The 27,469-nt window shown below is 39.5% G+C and overlaps 1 protein-coding gene across 1 annotated transcript; it reads right to left on the bottom strand.

Moving 5' to 3' along the window:
* Positions 1-818: 818 nt before the first annotated feature.
* LOC137640935 (zinc finger BED domain-containing protein 5-like) lies at positions 819-26,037 on the bottom strand. Its single transcript, XM_068373393.1, has 4 exons — positions 25,351-26,037; positions 24,217-24,756; positions 22,818-22,866; positions 819-1,105 (listed from the first exon to the last, which is right to left on the bottom strand). Exons 1-4 carry the CDS (start codon positions 26,035-26,037, stop codon positions 819-821), a joined length of 1,563 nt encoding a protein of 520 aa, XP_068229494.1.
* Between the last annotated feature and the right edge of the window lie 1,432 nt (positions 26,038-27,469).

Raw genomic sequence — 27,469 nt, 5'->3', positions numbered from 1 at the left:
GTTACACAGGCAAGTCAATGTAGACTTTGGTGGGACACTACCACCTTTGGAGCTAAGCCTCCAGTCACCTTGTGCTCTGATAGCGGCTCAGATTGAACTACCAGCCGTCTTCGACTATCTAACAGTCGACTGTCACCCGATAGAGGGGAAATCCAGAAGGTATTCCAAAGAGGACTCCGAGTTCATCAAGAAAGAAGTGAAAAGGCTGTTAGAGGAGGGCATCATCACACTGATTTGCAGTTCGTGGAGAGCTCATATGGTAATCGTTGTTCAGTGCGACAAGAAAAGATTGGTCATAGATTACTCGCAAACCATAAACAGACTCACCAACCTGATTGCTTATCCTGTTCTAGGAATCACCGAGAGGATTGAGAAAATTTTTACTTACCACCACTCCAGTTCCACAGAATTGAAGGCAGCATATCATCGAAAACCATTGAACATGGCTGATAGGAAATTCACAGCATTCAAAGCGAATGGAATCTGTTTGAATTCATCGTTTGCTTTTTGGAGTAAACAACAGGGCTACCTGCTTTCAGCAAGATCTCAACAAAATTATTGCTAAGGAACAACATAAATGACATCACGGTCTGCAGTCAAACACGAGAAGAACAAGACAGAAATCTGAAACTCTTTCAAAAAACTGCATTGAAGTATGGACTGACCATAAATGACAAGAAAAGTTTTTATGCTAAACATAAATCTCAATTTTGGGCCATTTAGTGAATGATCACCAAGTTCTACCTGACCTGAAGAGAATGTGATATGAACCGTCCGGACAGTATCCCTGGTCTTAAAAGAACGCAGGGACTCTTATCCTACTTTTCGAAGTGGGTACCAAACTTCTCCCAAAAAATTTGACCTCTAGTCGAATTGAAAACTTTCCCAGTGGCCAAATCTGCAGAACAAGCACTCAAACAACTGAAGAATGAAATGTCTCGAGCTTCACTAGCTGCTAGAGATGACGAAGTAATCTCTGTAGTCGAAGCAGATGCCTCTGCTGACGCCGTTGCAACCTCATTGACACAAGAAGGAAAATTGACAATCGGCAGTTGAACGCGAAGCATGTGATATCGTAGAAGCCATTCAGAAATGGCGACACTTTCTGTTAGGGCGTAAATTTAGACTCATAACTGATCAGCAGTTAGTGCTTTTCAGGTTTGACCCCAAGAACCATGGCAAAATCAAGAGTGAAAAAATAATGCGGTGGAAGTTGAAACTGAATTGTTTCAGCTTGGACGTTTCATACAGACCTGGATCGAAGAACCAGTTGCAGACGCTCTCTCTCTTGTGCCTCGGGATGTGGGGTTTCTCTTACCTGTACTCAAGGAGAAGAGCTGACTCAGCTTTATGAGCACCTGTGTCATCCAGGAATCAGAAGGATGACCCAACATCATAAGACAGAGAAACTTACTCTTTACCATTGAAGAAGCTAGGACTCTCATACGTAAATGTCAAACCTGTGCTTAGATCAAACTTAAGTTCTCCAAAGAAACTGGAACCTTCAGAAAAGCTACCAGGCCATTCCAGCATCTGGCTATCGACTTCAAAGGTCGGATGCCGTTCACCACAGAGAATGGAAATATTCTCAATATAATTGACGAGTACAGAAGATTTCTGTTCACCTTTGCAACAGAAGACACCTCAGCGAGTACCACCATTAAATGTTTGTCTACTCTCTTTTCAGTTTGGGGCCTGCCCAAGTGCATTCATTAAGACAGGGGACCTGCTTTCATGTCTTCAGAGTACCAAAAGTTTCTTCATGACTATGGAGTGGCTACAAGCTAGCCGTCTGCATATAACCCTCGTGGCAGCGGCCAGGTCGAGAGAGCCAATGGAACTTTGTGGCGCACAATAAGGTGAGCTCTCACTTCTCTCTCCTGCCCTAAAAAAATGTGGGAGGCTGTCCTGTATCAAGAATAACACAGCATGAGGTCCCTTCTGTGCGTCACTACGAAACAAACACCGCACGAGCGCATGTTCCTTCACCCCAGGAGAGCAGCATATGGGCAGGCGGATCCATCTTGGATTACAGAGAATGAGCAAGCTCTTCATAACAAAGCAGTTAAGAAATCCAAGTACTAACCTGAGGTCGAGGAAGTTAGACTCCTACATGTCAACCCACAATGGGTTCGTGTTGCGCACCAAGAGAGCAAGGAATCCACTGCCTCGATTCATCACCTGGCTCCTGCAGCTAAAGTATTCAGTTCTAACACCTTGTCGCGATGAAGGAAGCTGTCAACTCTTCAACATGTGAGAGAATGGTATGACTCGCATCAATCAAGGAACCCCCCTCCCACCGGGAGACCCCACCCAGTGACCATACCGACTTTTATCTCTCTGGATAGCTCAGTCGGTATGGTCACTGGCACGCATGGTTTCCAACCGAACAGGTGGGGGTTCGAATCTCCACCCGGCCAGAAGCTGTTACCATAAAATGAATTCCAAGTGGATGTATATTCCCAAGATAGAATTCAGTATTAAATGCCATTCGTGGGTGATATTTACATTGATTGAAATCACATGTGCTTGTGATATATATTCATTTATAATAACCACGTGTTGCAAACTTACGATTCAGCTATCAGGGTGGAGATGGGTTTATTTCAAGAGTATGAACAGATTCCTGAATTTGACAGGAATATGTACGAGGACTTGTCATAAACTTTTATCTCTCTTGATAGCTCAGTCTGTATGGTCACTGGCAGGCATGGTTTCCAGCCGAACAGGTGGGGGTTCGAATCTCCACCCGGCCAGAAGCTGTTACCATAAAATTAATTCTAAGTGGATGTATATTCCCAAGATAGAATTCGGTATTAAATGCCATTCGTGGGTGATATTTACATTGATTGAAATCACGTGTGCTTGTGATATATATTCATTTATAATAACCACGTGTTGCAAATTTACGATTCAGCTATCATGGTGGAGATGGGTTTATTTCAAGAGTATGAACAGATTCCTGAATTCGGCAGGGATATGTACGAGGACTTGTCATATACTTTTACCTCTCTTGATAGCTCAGTCGGTATGGTCACTGGCAGGCATGGTTTCCAGACGAACAGGTGGGGCTTCGAATCTCCACCCGGCCTGAAGCTGTTACTATAAAATGAATTCTAAGTGGATGTATATTCCCAAGATAGAATTCGGTATTAAATGCCATTCGTGGGCGATATATATATATATATATATATATATATATATATATATATATATATATATATATATATATATATATATATATATGGAAGTGTATATATATATATATATTTGGGCTCAAGCCATGTCGTCCTGATGGAAGTTCCTAAGATAGCTTCAAAAGGATATAATATATACTACAGTGATATTCCCAGAGAATTAACCTTCAGGTTCCAGAATTCTAACTCCTCGAGCGAATATCCTTAAAATTTTCTCAGGGATATCGCATAAGAACAGAGGACGCATCCTTTACACGTCTCATAGCAATCTCTACCCCAAATAGCGTTAACGCTTAGAGGGGGACATGGCAAAAGAATAGAAAGGGGCCGTAACAAGGTTACCCCCGTTCCCGTACTACTATTGACCACCACCCCAGTGCCATTCTCAGGATGGCGGCTATTCCTAATTTTGTAGCGATTTCGCTTAGTGGTGTTCCCTGTTGATCTAACTTTTCGATCGGTTTTCAAAGATTTTTTATGCATTTTCAGACTTCTTTCGAAAGTTGAGTATTGGGTCTTTACAATGAATAGTTTTTTAGCTCCCTTTTCACAGTGAAATTTGAGTAATTTATTGTGTTTAGAGCTAGCCTGTACGGAGGTGCTATGAGCGCTGTCGTTCGTTGGGCATGATATTTAGATAGCAGGACGACTTCCCAGTTTTTAAATAGCTTCATATATCATTAATTAATTATTTTATTATGTTAGCTATTTAGGCAATATATTCTCGTGAAGATATTTACATTGTGCATATTTTTCCTTTCCATATCGATTGTATAGTTAGAGTCTCGGTGAGTGAGTTAACCAAGATCTTGTCTCGCCTAGGTTCCTAATCTAGTCGTGTTATTATACGTTAGACACCCCCCCGGTTACCCTTGTGTATGATGATTTCAATTATGAAGAGATAGGTATCTCTTTTAATTGGATGAACTTTACCCCTCTCAAAAAAGGGAGTTTAAGGGTAATCCCTCTTCCCTCTGATTGTAGCCTCAGGCTAGAACCTTAGCGGGTTGGCCTTGAATTTTTAGTTCAGGCATGACTTTTCTACGGTTTTTCTGCCCTTCCTCCGTAACCGCAGATGCAGGTTTTTGGGGTTTTGGCCAGAATCTCAGAGTATTTATTCTGTGGTCGGTAGCTACCTGGCAAGATGAATGGAATTCTTTTGCTACGTTAGGCTACCGACATAGGAGGCTAGAGACCTCCCTAGGCCACTCCTGAAAGGTCTGTACGATATGACCCTTCTTCCTGTGACCTAGCAGATTAGTCCTGTGTTAGTGATCAATCTATTCTGAAGAAGTGTTTTAATTCTTTTATTCTACCTTGTTTTGAGTATTGTTCTCCTGTCTGGTCTTCAGCTGCTGATTCTCATCTTAATTTGTTGGACAGAAACTTACGGTCTATTAAATTTCTTATTCCTGATCTAGATATTAATCTCTGGCACCGTCGATCAATTAGTTCATTATGCATGTTGCATAAGATTTTTCATAACTCTGACCATCCTTTACATTCAGATCTCCCTGGACAATTCTATCCTGTTCGTAATACTAGGCAGGCAGTTAATTCTAATAGCCAGGCCTTCTCCATCATAAGACTCAATACTACGCAGTACTCTAGAAGTTTTATTCCAGCTGTTACCAAGTTGTGGAATGATCTTCCTAATCGGGTTGTTGAATCAGTAGAACTTCAAAAGTTCAAAGTTGGAGCAAATGCTTTTTTGTTGACCAGACGGACATGAGTCTTTTTATAGTTTATATATGACATTTTTGTTGTTGACGTTGTTAATAGTTTATATATGATATATCTCTTTTGACATTACTTTTTTTAGAATGATTTATTGTTAATTTGTTCTCTTCAGTTATTTATTTCCTTATTTCCTTTCCTCACTGGGCTATTTTTCCCTATTGGAGCCCCTGGGCTTATAGCATCTTGCTTTTCCAATTAGGGTTGTAGCTTGGATAGTAATAATAATAATAATAATAATAGTGGACCCTAGGCTGAGGAATGGAATTCTTCTTATGCTTAGGGGACACTGGCGCTGGAACCCCGTTTCCTTTCCTTTCGAGGTGTTGGCGAGGGTGCTACCAACCTCTTATTTGTATTAATCTAACCCTAGACTAAGGAATAGAATTCTTTAGCCGCCTGGGATAGTTCTAATACAGGAACGGAGTTGTTAGGTGGGGCAGGACAGGCTAAGGCCGGCTCCTGCTGTACCTTTCTCGGGACCCTCTTTTCCCTTCCCTTCTATCCCTTTATGTTGGTGATCCCGGCAACCTTACTGTTGCCGGTGGGTTGCCGGGATCGACCAGACTCCCCCTCTTACAGTTGATAGCTGCCGGCCGGTAATCTTAACATTTGTCGGCCGGCAGTAATGACAGCTGTGAGCTGCTGGCCATATTGTTGCCGGCCGGCAGTAAAGACTACTGCCGGCCAGCAATCATGGCTGCTGTCGGCCGGCAGTCATGGGGACTGCTGGCAGGCAACTAGGGCAGCTGCTGGCCATGTTGGCTGTAAGTGGGAAGTCCCTTCGGTTCATAAAGGCTCTCCGGTTCTTTCTTGAACTGCTAGTAAAAGTGGCTACTGCCGGGGTGCGGCCTACCAGGCCGTCACAGAATGGTGCCTGCTCAACCGGCAGCACGCCGACTGTACTAGTAATGGCCAGCAGTGCCGGCCGGCAAGGTTTAGACAGATCCTTGCCGGTGACAGTACTGTAGCTGGATGGAAGTTTGTATATTATATTCTCCCCTTCCATTTGAACGTTCTTTCTGGAGAAGGTAGTTATAGTCAACTTTTACATCCCTTTTACTGTATATATGTACAGTATTAGGTAGCCTGTTCTCCATGCTATCTCTTTTTCATTTAGCTAGCAGGCTAGATGTGCTAGCATTAGCTAGCTATGCCGATGACATGCCGGCGGTACTACAGTATATGTTTATACAGGTAGTTAGTATTTCTGCAGTATAGGAGATACTGCAAATAGAAAGCTTCTGTATATTTTATGCTAGCAGTGCTTTTCCAATATATTTGAAAATCCTACCCAAATATTTGTGGAACCCAATCACATATTGAAAGAATTTAATTCTTCAATATTCTGATTAGTAATCAGTCTTCAGATTACCCTGCAATATTAAAATTTTAAGGACTGGAGAATACATCCTAACCCTTAAAGGGCAGAGCCCTTATCCTCGAGTCTCCATGATTAGGAAACTCTATGTTTTAATTTTGTAAGGGGGGGGGGTCACAGCAAATAAGTTGGGTGGGATATATACAAATATGTCTTTCCTTTCCATACTATATATAATTATACAGTAGCCAGTATATTGCAATATAGTGCATACTGCAAATAGAAAACTACAGTATGATTATACAGTAACTATTTCTAGCATATCTTGGGTATCCTCATGTGAGCTTATGCTGCAGCCGCTCTTACATTAAAGGAATAGTGTTTCTTCGTTAAACTGACTAAGAAATCAGTCTTCTGTACCCCACAGTATTTAGTATGAAAGGGACAGTGAAGTATACACTTCCCTATCCCTAGGGGTTAGAAAACCCCTTTTTCAGTCGGAATTCCTTCGAAAAGAAATTCCTATCACTTAATACTGAAGGGAGGTACCAGCATTTGCTTGCAAGGGATACACAAGTATGTGTCTCCTACTATCCCTTTATAGCTTCCTATCCTAAGCTATTCTGTTAAGATATGACTTTTGATTTATTGGTTATCAGTGAGATAATCAATCGTATACTCATTTTGTTTTCCTTTCTTCACAGGAGGAACACCAGATGTCATGTGTCGCAGTCTTCTGCAAAATTAAGAGTAAGTGTTTTTACAGACATAATGCATGCAGGTTTCATGCCCCCTGCAATATTATTTCCGAACACCTGCAGTATTTGAACCCGCAGGCCTGCAAAGTATGTCGGGCCCTATTGTCCGAAGGTTTCAAGAATCCCAAGTCGGTGGAGACTAGGGATAAAGCTTGTTTCAAACTACGCAACTGAGTGAGAGGCTTTCAGAAAATCTCTCCGGGACCCTGCCTAATGACAAGATGCGTAGGTTACTATTTCCAACAGCGAGTAAGGAAATAGTGGTACCCCAGACACGAGGTACATTTCCCGTTGGCCAGATAACCTTCGGGAAGGAGGGCAAAAAGCACCCACGGGAAGAAGGGGAAAATGTCGGGTTGGAAATGTCTCCGTCCCAACAGGCTCATGAGCCAACGACATTGATATCTCCGCCTTCTATCCCTCATTTAGATGGAATGAACTAGTTATGGGCCCAAGTTAAGAATCTAGTAGAAAATTTGTGCAAACAGAACACAAAGCAGGAAGCAAAATGCAAGGTAGAGCTTTGCAAAGCTCCACTTGTCACTCCTAAAGGGTCATACAAAAGACTCGTACATCAAGACCTTCTGACATGCTCCACAACCAATCCCTGGAGGTTTGCGGAGCTATTGACGATTTTAAACGCCAAACTCTACATCTCTGAGAAGATGGGTGCTGTTCCTTTGGACAAAATCCAGTTCTGGCCAAGCTTTGACGCTTTCCCGAACTGTTTCATTAGACTGAAGGATTAACCAATATCAGAAAAAGGACCGGAATCAAAGAGGGTTATGATTCTCGACAATGATAACGCACAGGCTATCCTGTCAAGCAGCACAGAAAAGGCGGGTTACTCGGTGTCGAAGGTATCCACTCTGGCTTTCAAATATGTCATTGAGGCAATAGAGACAGGTAAACCGTGTCCCACACTCAGGGAGTGCGAACCTCTGTCACTAGCATTTCCCAGACAGGAGAAGAGCTGGAAGGAGGCCCATTTCTCCTCTTCAGTAGGAAGACTTGTGGCGGATGTCGCCAGTCGATAATTTAAGGAAAATCTTCCTAAATTATCTGAGTTTCTCTTACAAGACGAACAAGAAACCAAGGAGAGACTTGCAGCCTCCTTATCTCTACAGAACTACATAGAGTTCTGTTCGGCTCATCAAGATACCCCAGACATGCTTAAGGTTTTAGCCAAAATACATATGGCTACTTTGGTAAAAGACCTTTATGCATTTATAAAGGCTAGAAGAATATGTAGGGAGTTTGTGTTAGCTAACGCAACAGCGAAACACGATACAAGAAAGCTAATATCTTCCAACATCTAGGGTAAAGACCTCTTTCCAGACAAGGTAGTCAAGGAAGCAATTAAGAATGCCTCCACGGAGAAAGTAGGACTTCTCCAAAAGTGGGGCATCCTTTCAAAAAGAGAATCTTCTAAGGTTGTGGGTCCCAAACCTAAAAGGAAGATGGAGAGGTTTGGACATCCATTTCTAGCGGTTCAACAACGATCCACAGTTGTAGTGACCGAAACATCACAGACAGATGGTCGAAAAGAGATTCCTACTGATCAGTCGAAGCATAGGAATGCTTCTAGTAGGAGGGAGATTCCTTTAGGATTGCTGGACCTTCGATCCTTGGCTCCATGGCCTAATCAAGATGGGACTAAGTTGAGAGGTGGAGATATCTCTACCACCATTTCCTCTACTCCTCCGATTATCCAAAACCCTCCCGGAGGAGTTTACCGGGGAGCTCTAGAGCATACAGGTGGTAAGGAAACTTTAGTCAACCGAATTCCAGGGGAGGCCGTTGTGTGTTTACGAGAAGGACTCGAAGAAAATTCAGAGTCATTCAGGACTCATCGCCACTCAACAAGTCCAAATAAAATAACGAGTCTAGGAGGTTTATCCTTCTGAACATAAGAATCCCACTGCAAAAAAGGGTGCCTATAGTCTTACCAGACCTGAAAGTCGTCTATCGGCAGCTTCCAGTCAATCACCCTTTCCCCTCCTATCTAGGATTCAGGTTACACAAAGTAACGCACTTCCCAGGAAAGATACTCGTCAGACTACACAGAGTCCTAGCTGCCTTCATAAAATTAGCAGACACAGTCATGCAATATTTTAGCCTAAGAAAGGTTCAGGCAACAATGTTCCTGGACAAGAGGCTGAGGGGGGGGGGGGGGGGGCAGCACCCAAGGTGCTGGTCTATGAACATCCGAAGAAATGATCCGGTCCCCGGAACATCGTGGATGAAAGATAGATTTCAGATTCCCAAAACGAGAACTGGGAGGAACCCTGTTCTCTCTCCAGTTCGCAATAGATGTAGGCCCAGTGCTAAGAGCACGGCTGCAAGATGCGCTGGGAACCTGCAGAAAATAAGCATCAAACGCTCGTAGAGGCCTAAAAAGACCGATAGCGGTCCTTCCTTAATCGCTTCCCTAACAAAGGTCAAAGCCTGAAAATCCCAAGACCATGTTGGTCCAGTCATGAGTAGGGAAACTCTCTCCAAGCAGATCAGATTGTCTACAGCTGATCTGGGACTCCGAAGGGATAACGAGACGCTGCAATCGACGATGTTAAGAAACGTCTCATACAGTTTAAGTGTAGTTAGCCATCCCTTACCTAAAGGGATGGCACCTATTAGCAGTTAACATACAACCAATCCGCAATGTGATAGTGGATGCTCTACTCAGGCTCAGGCCGATAGAGTTAGAATGGTCCACGGACGCAACCTATTCTTTCCCAGATGGGAACAAATCCCCGAACTGCAATCCGACCTCTTCATTACGAGAGCTGTCAAGGAACTACCTTGATATGTAGCCCCATACGAGGATCCTCTAATTTAAATGATAAACATCTTGTCTCTGAAATGGAAGAGATAGACTTAGGATTTCCAGTCAATCCAGTCCAATTACCTGCTGAGAGTCCTCAACATGCTAAGATCCTTCCAGGCGGGACAACTCCTGAAGGTTCAAAATTTAATTGCCTTCTATTTATTATAGAGAACCCAAACCCTTCATTTCATGATTTTTGTTTGCCCTAGCAGTTAAGAAAAGATTTGGGATCTGAAAAGGCAATATAAAATTCTTAGAGGAATAAAAGTCAAGTCAACTAGAAGACAAAATGAGTCATCATGGAAAAAGTGGGTTGCTTTCGTAAAAGCAAAATGACCGAGAGAGATTTCAATGAACTTCTGAATGTCCTTCTTTATCCATCTTCATAACCAGGGTTTGGCGGCCAACACGGTAACTACGTGCAAGTCAGCTTTGACTAGACCTCTTCTATATGCCTTTCAAGTAGACTAGGCGAACGAAATCTTTAATAAGATCCCGAAGGCATGTGCGAGGCTTAGGCCTGCTGCACCACCAAAGCCCATCTCTTGGTCTTTGGACAAGGTCCTACATTATGCCTCATCCTTAAACAATGAAGATTGTTCGCTAAAGGATCTAACCCAAAAGGTTATTTTTCTGTTCGCTATAGCCTCAGGGGCTAGAGTTAGTGAAATAGTGGCCCTTTCTAGGGATGAGGGCCACACTCAGTTTTCAGAAACAGGAGAACTGAATCTCTTCCCTGATCCATCCTTTCTCGCTAAGAATGAGCTACCCACTAAAAGGTGGGGTCCCTGGAGAATCTGCCCTATGAAGGAAGATATCTCTCTATGTCCGGTAGAGTGTTTAAAGGTCTATCTTCGTAGAACTTCAGACTTCAGGGGAGGACAGCTCTTTAAAGGAGAAACCTCTGGATTAAATTTATCCCTAAAACAACTGAAGGCGAAACTCACCTACTTTATTCATAGAGTGGATCCTGACAGTACTCCCGTAGGTCATGATCCGAGAAAGATTGCTTAATCACTGAACTTCTTTCAGTATATGGACTTTAAGCGTCTTCGTTCATGCACTAGATGGAAATCATCCAGAGTGTTTTACAAACACTATGCGAAACAGGTACATGAACTGAAACACTATGTAGTGGCGGCAGATAGCGTATTAAAACCTGCCCCCTAATTACTGTTATAGACAGTCAATGGTTTAGACTTCAAAAGTCCTCGCACATATACTGGGTGAGAATCATCCACTGTGTTCTACAAACACTATTTTAAGCAAGTCCATGATCTGAAGCAGTATGTGGTGACGTCGGGTAGAATACTTAACCCGCCGTCTAATTCTACGATGAACAGCTAATTGACTGGGACTGTCAATTAAAGGGAGAAGAGATCATCCCTCTTAGGGTGTGACCTCCTTTGATCGAGTGTTACCATGGTGACACTATTTCTGTTCAAAATCCCAGGTGTGGAATTATACAGATGGCACAAGTGCCGGTGTACATAGTACACAATGTCGATAAAAGTAACCAGTACAGGAATTATGAAGAAAATTTGTTTTTAATTGTCTTTAATCTGAGAGTGGCACTCATCATTTCTTGCTTTCCAAGAAAGAAAGATAATCTCTGTACAGGTTACATGTATAGTTCCGTTATCATGCTACATTCGTTTTACTTACTATTAAACGTCTATTAGAATGTAATTGCGTCCTAACTCGCCCGACAATTGCATGTCTATAGTCCAGAGTATGTACTTTTATTTATTTGTATGCTCACAAACAACGGAATTAAGAAACACTGTTAAGTATTATATAATTTTCACAAACTACGAGACGGTTTGTTCATCTGGTGTATTCTTATGTTTGTCCATACAATGTATGCTTACCTTGAGACCCTACTTTCTACCGTCTAGAAAGACACTTCCCTATATGGGGCAGGAAGCACTAACATCGGAGATGATTAGTGATAATGACGGATAACGGTAACGTCATTTGTCTCGATTGATCCAAATGATCATAGAAAGGTTGTCCCAAGGTTAAGGCACTGATGAAAATCCACAGACACATTAATGCTCTGGTATACTTCCAGCAGGACGAAATGGCTTGAGCGCAAAAAACGGATTTTGAGCGAAGCGAAAAATCTATTTTTGGGTGAGATCGCCATATCGTCCTGATGGACCCACCCTTCTTTCTTAGAAGAAAAGATCTTCACAGATCCCTCCCTAACATACTGTATCTGTAGCTCCACACTCAATGCTACAAGGAATGTCCGCCATCCTGGGAATGGCGCTGGGGTGGTGGTCAATGGTAGTATGGGAACGGGGGTAACCTTGTTACGGCCTCCTTCTATTCTTTTGCCACGTCCCCCTCGAAGCGTTAACGCTATTTGGGTAGAGATTGCTATGAGACGTGTCAAGAATGCGTCCTCTGTTCTTATGCGATATCCCTGAGAAAATTTTAAGGATATTCGCTCCAGGAGTTAGAATTCTGGAACCTGAAGGTTAATTCTCTGGGAATATCACAGTAGTATATATTATATCCTTTTAAAGCTACCTTAGCAACTTCCATCTGGACGACATGACGATCTCACCCAAAAATAGATTTTTCACTTCGCTTAAAATCCGTTATATATATATATATATATATATATATATATATATATATATATATGCAAGTCATCTAAGGCGTTGATTACCGATCCATTCCTGACTGCAGTTGGGGATATAGACTTTCCAATGGAATGGAGCATTGGATGGGTTCAAATGCTTTATTACCCCTTATACATTTTCTAGTAACCTGAATTTGGTCTCTTCTAGGAGAAGGACACTCCAAAATCAAACCATTGTTCTCTAGAATTGGGTAGTGCCATAGCCTCTGTACCATGGTCTTCCACTGTCTTGGGTTAGAGTTCTCTTGCTTAAGGGTACACTCGGACGCACTATCCTATCTAATTTCTCTTCCTCATGTTTTGTTGAAGTTTATATAGTTCATAAGGGAGATATTTATTTTAATGTTGTTACTCTTCATAAAATATTTTATTTTTCCTTTTTTTGCTTCCTCACTGGGCTATTTTCCCTGTTGGAGCCCCTGGGCTTATAGCATCCTGGTTTTCCAACTAGGGTTGTAGCTTTGTTAATAATAATAATAATAATAATAATAATAATAATAATAATAATAATAATAATATGACTTCAATTGCATAAGATCTGTATTTTTGCTTAACATATTTCATTTGAGGATCATCTAAAGAATGCAATTAAATTTTGGAATTCATAAACAAATGCCAGGTATTCTTCCGAATCATTTGACAAATGCCTTTGACTGAGCGCTTTATGCATGATTAGCTTTTGATACTTCTAAATAAGATCTTGTGATTTTAGTTACATCTTTCAATGGAAATTTTCATTGAATTTGACTATTTTTACAAAGGTTCCTCTAATAATAATATTTCGTAAATCGATAACAGTGTATACAACAGGCCCGTGTCTTACATAAGGTAAGGCAATCTTACAGACAGACAGAGAAAATGAAGGATCGGATAAACAAACGACATCATCATCATCAGATAGACCTGACTTTACTTTTAAAACAAAAAGCTGTAGGAAGAATTGGCATTTATAGGATATGCACACACACATTCCAATGTGGATTATCACTTTTGACCGCGAAAGGTTAACTAATTCTATCATCCCAGCCACCATTCCCCTGGATGACTTATCCTTTTCATCGCCTGCTCCATTCCGCCTTTTATATTCCATAAAACTTAACGGTAATTAATCTGTTTTATATTTCACTATGAGCCAGATCTAACATTGCTATAATTGTTGTAGAACTTGTTTTCTATGAAGAAATAAAAATCAGACAATCATATTCTTGCGAGACCAAAAGTAGGTTTTTATATAACCCTCATTTTTGTGGAAATAGATTTATAGGCCTAGGGTATTGAACTATTTCTTGCTTTGCCAAATATCCAGTACAGATTACCATCTTCTCTCTCCCTGGAAATGAACAGCTTACGGTATTAGACTACTGACAGCCCTATTTTTATTTTCCTGCTTTTTATTTTGATGGTGGTGAGAAAAGAAAAGTTAATTATAAAGTACAGAGGTAGTTACGATTTCAGGTTTATCCCTTATTTAATAGTCAGGTTATGAGATATTGTATTCACTTCTAGAGTATTGAACAACGCAGAAAGGAGTTACTCTCAAAAAGCATCTACAAAATCTATCTGTACTCTTTGCCATGGGTACCTGGGAAACCCCCATGGGTGCATTCTACCAAATTGAGGATTGTTCTGTTGCATAACACAATTCATACAATTTCTTATATAAGATTCCACATCTTTATCTACACCTGGCCACCATACAAAGGTTCTTGCAATTGACTTTGATCTCACTATACCTTGGTGATCAGCATGTATTTCAGACAAAACCTTATTCCTCAGAGAATTAGGAATAACTATCCTTGAACATCACATCACTATTCCTTGTGTTACACTCAGTTCATACCATATATCCTTATAGGGTTTACAATTTTCCTCTTTTCCGCATAAGTCCCTACCTGTCATTAAACTTTCTAAAACCTTACTAAGTACTGGGTCTTTCTTGGTAAATGGTCCACAATTTAACCAACGCTACAGTTTGACAATAGACATATAGCAAGAACCAAAGGGTTAACTACACACAGAATGAGTAATTATCGGGAAGAGTTATAAACTCTTTACCGTTTAAAGATATATCGAATATTTTGGCGACGTTTGGTATACATCATCAGGAAGTTGCAGATGCCATGCTACGAACTGATGACTTACTCAGAGATATAATTTTACTTAGGCTAATTTTCACCAATTATATGGATATTTTCATAGAAATTTCACGTTATTCATTAATTGCTAAAAATAACTCAGTAATCATTCATTTAATATCTCATATCTTAAAAAAAAAGTGAGTGTTTCTCAGGAAACATCTCCTAATAAAGAATGTTGTGGTTATATACAAAAGTCGTTTGTATATTATAAACCAATATTATGTGAACCGAAATCATTGGTTACAATGTTTAGTTTAGTGCAAGTCATACAGAGACTAAAATCTAAACTCCATCAGGCCTCCACTAATATTTAAATATTAGATGTTTTTGTCAATCCTTGTAGCCTACCTTGTTTGTTCAGCAGCTTGCTCAAAATTACTAAAAACGGAATGGAAATTTTCTCTGTGATTGACCGAAAAGACAGAATAGATATAAGTAATTTCAACAATTCTCAAACATAAAGCCACAGACAATTTTCTCAGCACCGACAAATCCAATTCATACTATGTACTTACATTTCATAGGTTATATATATATATATATATATATATATATATATATATATATATATATATATATATATATATATATATATATATATATATGTATTACCATATTCTGTTACTAATATTGATAATGAATTTCTAATATAGGGTGATCAAATACACCATCAAGCGTGTGGAGAATTTTTTAATGTGTGTTCTGAGTGGGAACTTAGTCCGGTGTAACGATCTGGTTTTCCCCCCGTCCGAAATTCCCCCCGGGGGAAATATGGCCCAGGATATATGTCCCCCCGGGGGAACTTTGTCCCAGGATAATATTCCCCCCTCTGGGCCAAGATTCCCCCCTTTGTTTGGTGGAGGTAATCATTATTTTTTTTCGTTTGCCATTGAAATCAAATTCAATGGGATTTCATAGAGAAGCTTCACAAATTGCAAGAGATTGAATGGTTACATTTAGGCAATAAATTGAGGTCACAACATATTGCGTGGACAAAATGAACAATGAATTTTAAGCGTGCTTCTCAGTTTCTTAGTGAATCCGTATCAAACCCCTTGCAATATTGCTTCGAAAACAAACTTATTGATTTCGAAGGATGTGAGGGAACAATCAAATTCCTTAGTTTAGGCCTATATATCCTCAATTCAAGAAATTTGTGCAGACGTAACTTTAGATCTCCAATTGCAACAACAAAATGCCTGTTTGTTTAAAGAATTAATGATGAAGGCTGAAGCTTATCTTAGGCATTTAAAGCTATGTGATGGAATAATCTAATTGAACGTTCTAGTCTAAAAATGAAATTTTTACTGTCATATAAAATGAGCCAAGATCATATTGAGCTTTTTTCTTTTTGGTAAAATAAGAAGTATGGGGTTGTGATAATAATCATACTGCAATGCAGTTTTCGGCTGCTGATAAGAAAATTCTGGTTCATAATGATGTACAGGATGTTCTTCGCGGTAATTACATACCTCTAGAATTATTCAAGCAATATTAGACATTCACATAATGCGGTTGACATAAATAAATCTTCTGCTAAGAACAGAAAAATATAGAATATGAGTTTAGATGAAAGCAGTCATAACGAAGATTACACTTACATTCCTACACCTCATCACTTTATTCTAGCGATATTGTGGCGTACATGGCAGGATTTCTTGTGTATAAACTGAAGAAATCCTTGCGTTGTGAAGCCTGTTTTGATTGCTTAACTGCCCATCACAACAATGCAATGCCATGGCTAATTCAGTTGAAAGATAAAGGAAACTTGATTCATCCCTCAGATGATGTTTTCCAAATCTGCCAAAGATGCGAAATATTGTTTAGGAAATCAATATCTTTCAATGGAAATTTGAACATTAGCCTTGGCAGAAAAGAGTTGCCAAAACTTGTGTATGGAGTTCTAATATATTATACAGGCAAAACCATTTTCTCCAAAACTGTATTCCCCCAACCCCACTGTTGTTATAAATCTATGGCTATGGCTGTGGCTTTTATCATCACAACAAAACTATTATCACTAGGGCTGTCGACATTCTCTCTTTTTGTCTGTTTTCCTTCTAGTTTTAGCGCCAACATGCTTCACACTCAATTGTCCGAGTAGTGGCAGTGGAAACACGTGCTCAGAATATGGAGGAGCTCACTTACCACACATATTATCAATATCTGGATAGTGGAAAGTATCCTGATGGACTAAACAAAGAAGAAAAGCGTGATATTAGAAAAAAGTGCAAACCCTTTTGTGTTGAAGATGGATATCTAATGCATAAACGAAAAATATTTATTTAATTCATCAAATTAGTTTCTCTGTAAGGGAGGGAGGGGGAGAAATGGCCTAGGGGGGGAAAAATATCCTAGGGCTGAAATTCCCCCGGGGGGAATAACAGCCCGGGCTGCTTCTCCCGGGGGGGGGGGGAGGGAGGGGGGGAAATCTAGCCTAGGCTAATTTTCCCGGGGGGAATTTCAGTCAGGGGGGAAAAAATTCCTGCTACACCGGGAAAGTCTCCTTATAACAGTTACATAAAGTTCAACAGGGGAGGATATGAGCACTTACTCTCGGGGGACAGACACCTTGCTAATACTTTACTGTCACAATTCACTAACCATCACTCTTTAAATACCAAAGGGGGAAATTTTACTGTCCAGAGGCCGGAGAACTCCACACGGAGAATTAGCAATGAATTATGGCCTACTCTAGCTTTGTCAGATCTATAGTCATCTCATTCTCAGGCTCTGTTCCAGCTCCGTCCCAGCTACCCCAATGAGATGCTGGACAGGTATCTTACGTTCATGTAATTAGACAAAATCCAAAATGGGAGCAGTGATGTAAAGTAGTTTAAAAGTATAAAGATAAGGATCTTTATCTTCGAAGCAAATATATTAATGCAAAGTTCCTCGCTGTTACCACCTATAGACTTACTTAGGTTTTACTCTTTAAATATTCCCAGTTTAAACATTAAATGAATGAGGGAGCAAAAAATACTAAAAAGGTTTAATTAACCTAATATTGATTTTTTCACAAATTTACATCAAAGAAACGGACATCTTAACAAAGACAGAATAGAATCATAAAAATGCAATTCAAAATGATGAAAATTAGTTAGTTAGACACGTGGTCTGCAATAATAACAAATCGAAATGGGGTCGACACGTGGCCCATGTGACCCAGAGACTGTGTTAGTCTCCAAGCAAGAAATAATAATGGAAAAATATTTACACACAATCCCACCGCACACAGTCCGAATAGTGTAAAAGCCAGGTTCCCTATAAAGTTAAAATTAGTCTAAGCTAAGAAAAAATGGGGGAAAACTAAATGGCCATTGATGTAGTACCTGCACTCCTTTAAGATTAGTCCTATGCCCGTGATAGCTGTTGACCTGGTTGTCGCACTAATTGGCATGTTGCACTCTTGCCTGGCTCACCCCAAGAATCCTCGTTGGCTACAACTATGGTATTCATAACCGCGGGCTGACGTCATCGATGACGTAACCGCTAGCGCGGGAATCAAGCGAAGTGAAAACAAACCAGAGCAATGGCTTACGATTACGTTAATTCTTTGGATGGAGCTGCTAAAACACGTTACAATATAAAGTTAAATGCTTCAGGTGAGTATTACTGCTGGCCTCATAAATCAATCGCCTTCTCTTGTCATTTCGCTCATACCTCTCAAGTTGTCGTTTGGCTTTGGCATAGCTGTCTTTCTTGAAAGGCAGTATGCATGGAATGTAGTCTGGGTGTTCTTTCGCAGTCTTGTTGGGTTTACCTGTATTTTGGCAATTTAATATAAATTCATAATGAACACCAATAGACATACTGTTGGAACACCAACCAAAAGAATGTTAAATTTTATTAAAATATGTTAAATTTCATAAATACCTGAGATAAAGTGTTCACTACAAATAACCCGACTCTTTGGTGGGGACCATTTGTGTCCATTTTGGTTCATTTGCTGGTATGCTGCAAGCCACTTATCCCTCCTATCCGGGCTTCTGCTACGACTGGGGAACTTGTAAAAATGCAACATCTTTCCTTGCATCATATTGTGATTCTTGTAGTTGAAAATAACACATGATGATGGCATAATGGCGAATAATTTAGCTTTAACAGACGATCGTTCATGCAGCACCACGTTAAAGTGTGGTTTGTTTTCACTGCGCCACGTGCGGGAAGTCACGTGACTGCTCAGTTACCCGGATGGCCCGCGGTTATCAATACCAGGGTCCTCTTCTTCTCAATCTCTCCGACCGGCAGCAATCTTTTGTGAGTCGAGTTTTGGGAGAGAGAGAGGGGGGGGGGGGGTGAGCCAAAGGTGCACGGGATCACTAACCAAGCAGGTCAGTCGTCCAGGGCGGCTTCTAGTTGAATGCGCCCGACGCTAAGGTCGAAGAGATCACCTGGCTTCACCTTTCCAGACAGGTGAGGAGCTTGTTGCGCACGGATCCATTGGGGGTGCCATATCGGGACTTCAGGACAGGGCAATATATTGTTGCAAGGAGTGCAGAGGAGGCAGGATTCTGTACTAAATACTTTGGAGAAATCTTACTGCTCTAAGGAAGTTTATATATACAACAATCCTACCTATTCTGGCTTGCTAAAAATTAATATATAAAATGATTAATTAGAAATGGACTGGTGCGATGGACATACATCTTAAAATTAACAAACCTTAATTGGTATTGAGAAATATAAGATTCATTAATTTAGCATTATTGAAATTTATATAAAAATTCAGTTTAGGAATTTAATCTTGACCCACATAGTTTAAGGAAAGAAACAACATACGCCGGGGTTACGACTAAGGCCCTCTATTGTGCATATCTACGCGGTGACGTCACGAGCATAACGTGCACCACTGTCAACAAGTTTAAGTTTAGATTAGTCCTCCCTATGTTTCGTTAAAGAAAATTGAATGTAGGAGAGGACGTTTAAGGGGTAGCTATAGTATTAGTAGAAGAGAGTTAAAAATGCGATTGAAAGAAGAAGAGTGAAGAAAATTCTTCACAAAGCGTACAAAAACAAAATGTATACTTTATTCAGGTCATGAGGTTTTTTCAAGTTACATGAATTCAGAAGTGATCACCATCAAAGACACAGAAGCAAATGCTGCTAGATATAAATGTGGAAGCGTCTCTCATTCATTTATTTGAAAGTCACATGTCTTTATTTCTATAATGAATTATCACTCCAGGTTATGAAAAGATTCGTTAGATTTAAAAAAAAAATATTTCCTCGACAGAATGCACTTGACCTGTCAATGCATCCGTGGGAAAAAATCCAACCTAAATTAATGAGAATTGTTCCAGAACTTTGTACTAGAATCCTTCCACATTATAGGATGCAGTAAAGGATGAATTTACCTTTTTAATATAAAAAGCCAGAAATTCGTTAAAATTTATTAAAGTTCTGGTTCAAGGTTAGAAACTTGAAGTTGTCACGTAGGCCCCGCTTGAAACCCCTGTTTGAGGTCATGTGAATGACCTCTGCCTGTTGGTTCCCCTGGGAAAGTAGGTTGTCTCAGCTTCCACCGGCGATAAGATTCTGTCACCGTGTCAATGTGCAGACAAAGGATTATTGCTGTCGGCTTATTGTTCTTACAGATTGCTTGGGAGAGCAACAGCCAGGAGACGAAGGCCTTCCAGATAAGCTTCCGGTTAGTGACAAAACGGACTACTACCTCGATACCCCTAGGACACGAGGCATCTCCCCATGGACGCCATTTGCCACATCTAGCGGTGTGCCACGCCTTGTAGTCAGTCGGGTTGGAGCCACTGTCAAAGTAAAGGGCTCGTATTACTCCGTTGTTCAAGACCAGCTCCATAAGAACTTTGTGTAAAATTATACTTGGTTTTTTGAAGTACACAGATGAAGTGTGAGTAACAATAATATGGTTTTATGTAACTGTACTTTCGTCTCCTCACTGATTGTTCGCCCAAAAATAGTATTGTGATATTTGAAATGTAAAAGAGCACTTATCATTATTGTGAAAAGAAAAACGCTTTGCTGAATTTTCAAGTAACTTAAGCGTGCTCAAGAAAACTATGTAACTCTTTACTTCAATACAACAAGTTGAATCGCAGCCTAAACTCTGTCTAATCCCACTTTCTGAAAATTCATTTTGTTTGAATTGTATGTAACTTGACAAAGTGAATGTATGACATCCCTATTTGTCTGGCCTAATTGCTCAGAACCTCTTATCATTATTAATTGCTATGCCACAACCCTCGCTGGAAAAGCAGGAGGCTATAAGACAAAGGACTCCAGTGAGGAAAGGAAATAAGGTAAAACTACGAGAGAAGTTTAAGAACAATGATAACCTTGAAATAAATCTTTCATATATAAACTAGAAAAACTTGAAAATAACATGAGGAAGAGGAACAATAATATAGAATAGAGTAACCTAGTGTATCCTCAAGCAAGATATCTCTAACACTAGCGAGTACTCTCTCAAGTAAAATGTATTAAAACAGACATAAAAAAGGATGAACATTGAGTGTGTGAATGGCATAGTATTAACGAAATTGATAGTCCTACAGAGGTACCATAATATGAGTGGAAACAATCTATGGGAATGACTAAACAACATCGGAATTTAAAGATGCGCAAGGCGAGAAGTAGCTGAAAATATATAATAAGGATTTATTTCCATAATTAAATAGTGCTAATAAAGGTTAAAAGGTATGTGGTTTCAGTTCCATCAGAATAGATGCTCACCAGAACATCAGCCGGAAGAGCCAAAACCCCCACTGTGGTGCCCAATGACAGCAGTGGCCTCCTCAGTAAACAGCTTGAAATCACAGTAACTGACCGGGATCGATCTGCCGCCATGCGAACACTGGGCAAACACGTTACCACTTTAATATTTTCTCCTTATTCTCTTGATAAAGGGAGATCCTGGCCGTATTAGAGAATCCAATGTAAAAGCCGAAAATTACAGCCAATTACTGTTCAGTGTCACAGCCAAAAATTTCAGCACAGCCGAATATCTCGGCTAAAAAGCTGGCAGGCGACCTTGGTGCCCCTGTGGCGAGTACACAGGTTCTTGAGCGCAATGAGTTGTCCTCACAGCGTGGGAGCGGAGCTGAGACAGATAATGGGTAACTTTGTAGTATATGTGCTCTTTTAAATAGGCCCTTTACAAAGCAGGGCAACGTAGTTTCTCCTAGTAAGTTTTTATCAAAAAACTAAAATTCTAAGTTAATAGTCTTCAAAACAATCCAATTTGAAAATAAATAATGAGTAATTTCTCATTTATATCATTTTCAAAATTCACTCAATATCAAGGATTAAGCAACACTGGCTCATTATTCTTGAAAACCCTCAACTGCTTTCCTTCTCTCCACCTCACGTTAAGTTATGAAAACATCCGAAACAATTGTTTCCAGCACAATTTCACTTTTATATTCAAAATTAAATTTTGTATTATATAATTAAATATACCTGAAGAGATAAAATCATAGAGCCTTTGTAGATCAGTGGAGCAGTCTTCGCTTCACCAAGTGAATCTGGAAAGTAAATGAGAAACATGTAGATGTAGCATCACGGTGTGGCAAAAATGTGCCAAATCTTTACTTGGGTCAATAGCATAGGAATTTCATAACCCAGGCTTTATTTTAAAAACCCCACTAGAGCTTTCTTGTTTTGCATCTTACGTTGGGTTAAGGCTGCCTATTACAGCAAGAATTGAGTTTAGTAAATATATGATATATTAATTTCTAGCCAAATACATGAACCATGTATTTTTCCTATGCACTATCTTGTGTTTTATGCATGCATGACCATCACTATTGAGGCAAACCACACGTTTATGAGTTTTTGGTCCCCTTTATATAAAGACAATTATGGGGGACCCCAGAGGGTAACCAGAGTTTCTTGGGTGGGGAAATGTGATAAACGAGTGATTTACAGCAATAATAATAGTCAGAAATGCAAAATAAGCACAAGATAACTAGTTTGAAAAAGTATATGGCTCATGTACGTGGGTGAAAACAGGCCAAAACATGATTATTTAACACTTTTGAGATTTGTAAAAGGGTACAGAACCTAAAAAACCCACTTATGTTAACCTAGTGATTCCCAGGTCAAAGCGCCTAGCCGGGGTCCAGCCCCAGGACCACCCTTACCATGTTAGAACCCCAAGCCAAGGGCAAACCCTCCGGAAACGCCCACCCCCTCCCTAGGTCACAAACCTTCCCAGGTCACAACAGCTAGTCGGACCCCTGCTTCCCAAGTCACAAACTAGAAGTAAATCACAATATAATAAATCACAAATAAATCCGTACAATATGATAAAGTGAATCAAATAAATCCTTATAATATGAAAAAGTAAATCACAAATAATTCCTTTCCTTATGATTGACACCATCTCTTTTTGTACAAAAGATTTGCAGGAGAAATTATGCTGGCCTTCCCTAAAAATTACCGAATCAGACCTTTGAGGCATTATTTCGCTGTGGTTTTTTTTTTTTTTTTTTTTTTTTTTTTTTTTTTTTTTTTTTTTTTTTTTTAATTTTGCACGACCAACAATGGCTTTACACTAAACGCAGAGCATTTCCACCATATTGAATTGCTGACATAAATGAAATTAAACTAGATTTTGAAATACATTGATTTTTTTCACTTAAGTTCCTTCTTCGAGAAGGGGAAGGTGATGAAAAAATATCTGTTGTAGAAAAACATCCGGGAACTGAGGAAGAAGTACTTGTAAGCTGTTAATTAGTTTAAAGAAAGCACCTGAAAAATACGTCATTGCATATGCACAGGAAGCTCTCCAAACCATTGGAAAACGCACATATGCAATATTTCCCCTTTAGTGTCTAAGATATAAACAATGGAGTTAGAGTAAAAAATATACTTCACATTTTAATAGACCAATACGTAAATTATTATGCCCCAGCCCCTATGAAATATGAAGAGAAAAATACAAAACTAGCCTGCACTCGTCCATTCATTATAGAAAATTCCATTTTCAGTAGAAATTGGTATATCATATATTTCCCTGGAGTTTAAAATATGTTCAATAACCAATCAAATGATCAGAACTGGATGTCCAAAATATCTAGGAGAATTGCTACATATGATGCAGCTAATAAATCACGTTGACATGAGGATATTTAGAGATGGTTTCTTGTGACTGGAACCTAGATATAAGTCTACTGTAGGGTTTAGACCAGTGGTTCTCAATCTTTTTCAGTTGATGGCACCCTAAACTGATGTAACCATTACTGTGGCACCCCTTCTTCACCACCCCACCATATCTCATGAATTAACTTATTTGATGAATATAATTACTGTACTAGCAGCTTTGAATCCATTAAGGAGAAACGTCGCTATATAAAACACTAGACATTATTATTATTTTTATTATCATCCATAATCAAACCAAATCCAGCACCACTGTATAATAGAGAAATACAAAGAGCATATTAGAAGATTTGAAGTAAAGAGTTATGAATGCAGACTAAATAAAAAGAAAATGGTAATCACCCTTAAGCAAAGAAGAAAAAAACACCTATTTTAATGAGATGTGTGTGCTTGATGTGAATGACAGATCCGTTTCACATTGGGTTGAATGGTGGACAAACATACTCTCATTTCTTCCTCAAGAGTTTTCAGCCTTTCCCTTTTGTTAGTTTTAATGTTTGCTAGAGCAGAAAACCCCAACTCACTTTGGTAAGAAGTAGAGAACTGGATTGACATTACCAGAGCTTTTTTGGCAACATGAGGATACTTAGTCTTGATCTGAACCCAGAATTCGTCAAAAGGCAGCTGCATGTGCAATAACTTTAGATCACGATCATGACGCAATTCCACTAACTGCTCTTCTTCCATGAGGGTAAGCTGAGATTGGGTAGATTTAGATGCAACAAATGTGTTTCTTATCCAGTCATAGTTTTCAGTGTATATATCAGGGAAATAGTGCTGCAGTTGTTTTTCCAGTACTGCAAGATGCTCAGAAATAATGGGTATTATCTCACCACGGTTTGCTGCTACTGCAACATGTGAGAACATGTCCAAATTGCCTTCTTTTACTTTGCCACCCCACAGTTGCAGTTTTTCTTTCAGCACTTTAATTTTAGCAGTGAAAGATAAAACATTTTCTGATTTTCCTTGCATGCTGGCATTTACCTTGTTTAAAAGTTAAAAGATGTCAGCTAAGTAAGACAATTTTGCACACCAAGTGTCATCTGCCAGTAAATCACAGAATTCCTCTTGTTGTTGAAGAGTGAAAAAATTAAGCATCTCTTCCTTCAGTTTGCATACTCGTGACAATACTTTCCCTCTGGACAGCCAACGTGCTTCCTTCTGTAGAAGAAGGTTCAAATGTTTTGCCTCAAGCTCTTCGCGCAGCTTAGTAAACAGACGAGACTTCATCAGTTGACTTTTTATAAAGTTCACCATTTTTACAACTTTTTCCAGTACAGATTTTAAATCATTGCTAATTGTCTTTGCAACCAGCGCTTCACGATGAAGAAAGCAATGTGTTGTTATCACACTGCCGTTTTCTCTCTTCACTAATGACACAAATCCTTTAATTGAGCCAATCATGGCAGGTGCCCCATCTGTACAAATCCCAACACACGATTGCCAGGTCAAACCAACTGATTTTAAGTACTCGCTTAATGTAGAGAAAATATCATTGCCTGTTGTAGTTTCCTTAAGTTCTTTACAACAAAGGAATTGATTCAGTATTTTAACATCATGAATATACCGAACGAATACCAGTAATTGAGCCATACCTCCAATGACTGTGGATTCCTCTACCTGAAGTGCAAACATTTCACTTTCCTTCACAGATGTACATACAGTTTCCTCTATGTCTGCTGACATATCATGAATCCGTCTGCTAATGGTACTATCCGAAACGGGAATTTTCCTCACTTCTTTTTCTGCTTCACTTCCAAACATTGCTTCTACTATCGCACTATATGCAAGTAGAATCAGAGTCTCTGCTATTGCATGAGGTTTTATGCTTTTAACAACTAACTCTGCAACTAAGTAACTGGCCTCTTCTGCTTTATCAGCAACTTTGACTTTCTTAGAAAGCATCGCACTCTGTTGTTTTTGCTCCCTTAAAAGTCCTTCAAAGTAGGACCGAGGCTTGTTAGCAAGATGATTATGTTTCAGAGTTAAATGCCTCTTTAATTTACTGTGTACCATTGCTTCATTAGATAATTTACCACAACAAATAACACATAAAGGCATGGGAGTAACTTCATCACCACACCAGAAGAATCCAAAACTTAAATAATTATCCAAGTAGGAGCGATTTTTCTTGCCTTTTTTTGAAGTTGATGTACTTGTTGTTGGAATGGCCAAATCCTTTTTGCTCACAAACCCACTTTCGTCCCTTTCTTCACCCTCACCACTAACTTCGTGTCTTCTCTTCTTAATGACAAACTTATCCATCGTATGGTATGTTAGAATCATGATACTGTTCGAAACAACTGTAACATAACCCCAGAAACAGCAAAGAACTTATGCCTTGAGGTATTATGCCTCACTGACTCGGGAGTGGAAAACTGGGGTTATACAAAGCAGACGAGAACCGAACACGTATCGGACGGGCAACGAGTATAAACAAAGAAAATGTGAATATGAACGGAGTCGACTGTTACACTTTATTATTACTATTTTTGTTGTTCTTGTTATTGTTGTTATATTATTATCATTATTTATTATTACTATTACTATTATTATTAGCAATAGTAGTAGTATTAGTTGTTGTTTTTGTTGTTGTTGTTGTTGTAATGTACAAGTATAGAAAAGGAAATATCAACCTCTATTTGCGAGAAATGTTTGAGCATGTACCTTCCTACCTACACTGATAATTATATGAAGACTTTTGAAAATTTTTTTTTCAAATGTTCATTAAGACGATTTAGCCAAGACAAAACTCATGACAATTTTGCGGCACCCCTAGGCGCTGTCTATGGCGCCCCGGGGTGCCACGGCACCCAGTTTGAGAATCACTGCTCTAGAGTGTTGGTCTATTATAACGTTATGTAATACAGACTACTTTTCCCAGATGCAGTGCTAGGCGACATGTCTCATATTTCATCTGTAATACTTAGATTAGCTTCAGTAATTGCTGGATAACTTTAAAGTGCTAAAAGAGGTTCAAATTATTACATAATTTAGATTTGTTAAAATGTTTGGGACATGGGTACGGTCTAGGTTAGCAAGGATCTATATCAGTAATCATTTATACATTGAAATATTTTTCTTATCAATTTCTATAAATTCATGTAAAGATTTTTTGGATATTTACATATAGACTACAATTTGTAGGTCCTTGAAAATATTAAATTTGTATTTTAGAAGGAGCACCAGCAAATATGTAAGTAGTCTTCCTGTAATTTTCTCACAGCTATTTTTGTAAGGTAAACGGTACCTCATTTACTCTTCCTATATATGGATCAATCTAATGGACAAGTGTTCGAGTTATAAATCCATAACAGGTCTTCTATAATTCAGTCCAGTGATCTTACTTTAACAATACACTGAATAGCAGCATGATTACATTCGTATAGGTCCAAATTGTACAGATTAGACTCGGTTCACACCCACGAAGTATGACATCTATTGTTTGGATCGATGCCCACATGTGCACTAGGCAGAGACGGGGGGAGACCCCACTCCAGTACTTCATATTCAAGTTCTTTCTCAGTTAAGAGAACCCCAATCCTTTCTACAGAGGTTTGTTTCATGTGGAAGAGACTCACGTGGGCTCTGGGTGGCTTCATCAAGTGGGCTTTTGACTGATTCTCTCCAGTATTCTAGGCAGTAAGTAAGTTGTTGATATTACGGGGTCGAGGCTATTGGTGGTTATGAAGCTCTT

This window comes from Palaemon carinicauda, chromosome 5 (assembly GCF_036898095.1).
Source record: "Palaemon carinicauda isolate YSFRI2023 chromosome 5, ASM3689809v2, whole genome shotgun sequence".
NCBI lineage: Eukaryota > Metazoa > Arthropoda > Malacostraca > Decapoda > Palaemonidae > Palaemon > Palaemon carinicauda.
Note: the sequence above shows the minus strand (reverse complement) of the source record. Positions and strands in the feature narration are given on the sequence as shown.

Coding starts and splice junctions, on each gene's coding strand:
- LOC137640935 (XM_068373393.1), bottom strand. CDS start 26,037: ATGGATAAGTTTGTCATTAAGAAGAGAAGACACGAAGTTAGTGGTGAG. Junction 24,757..25,350: donor GAGGTATGGCTCAATTACTG/GTATTCGTTCGG, acceptor CTTTTAAACAAG/GTAAATGCCAGCATGCAAGG. Junction 1,106..22,817: donor AGCTGTTGTGACCTGGGAAG/GTTTGTGACCTA, acceptor ACGCCCTAACAG/AAAGTGTCGCCATTTCTGAA.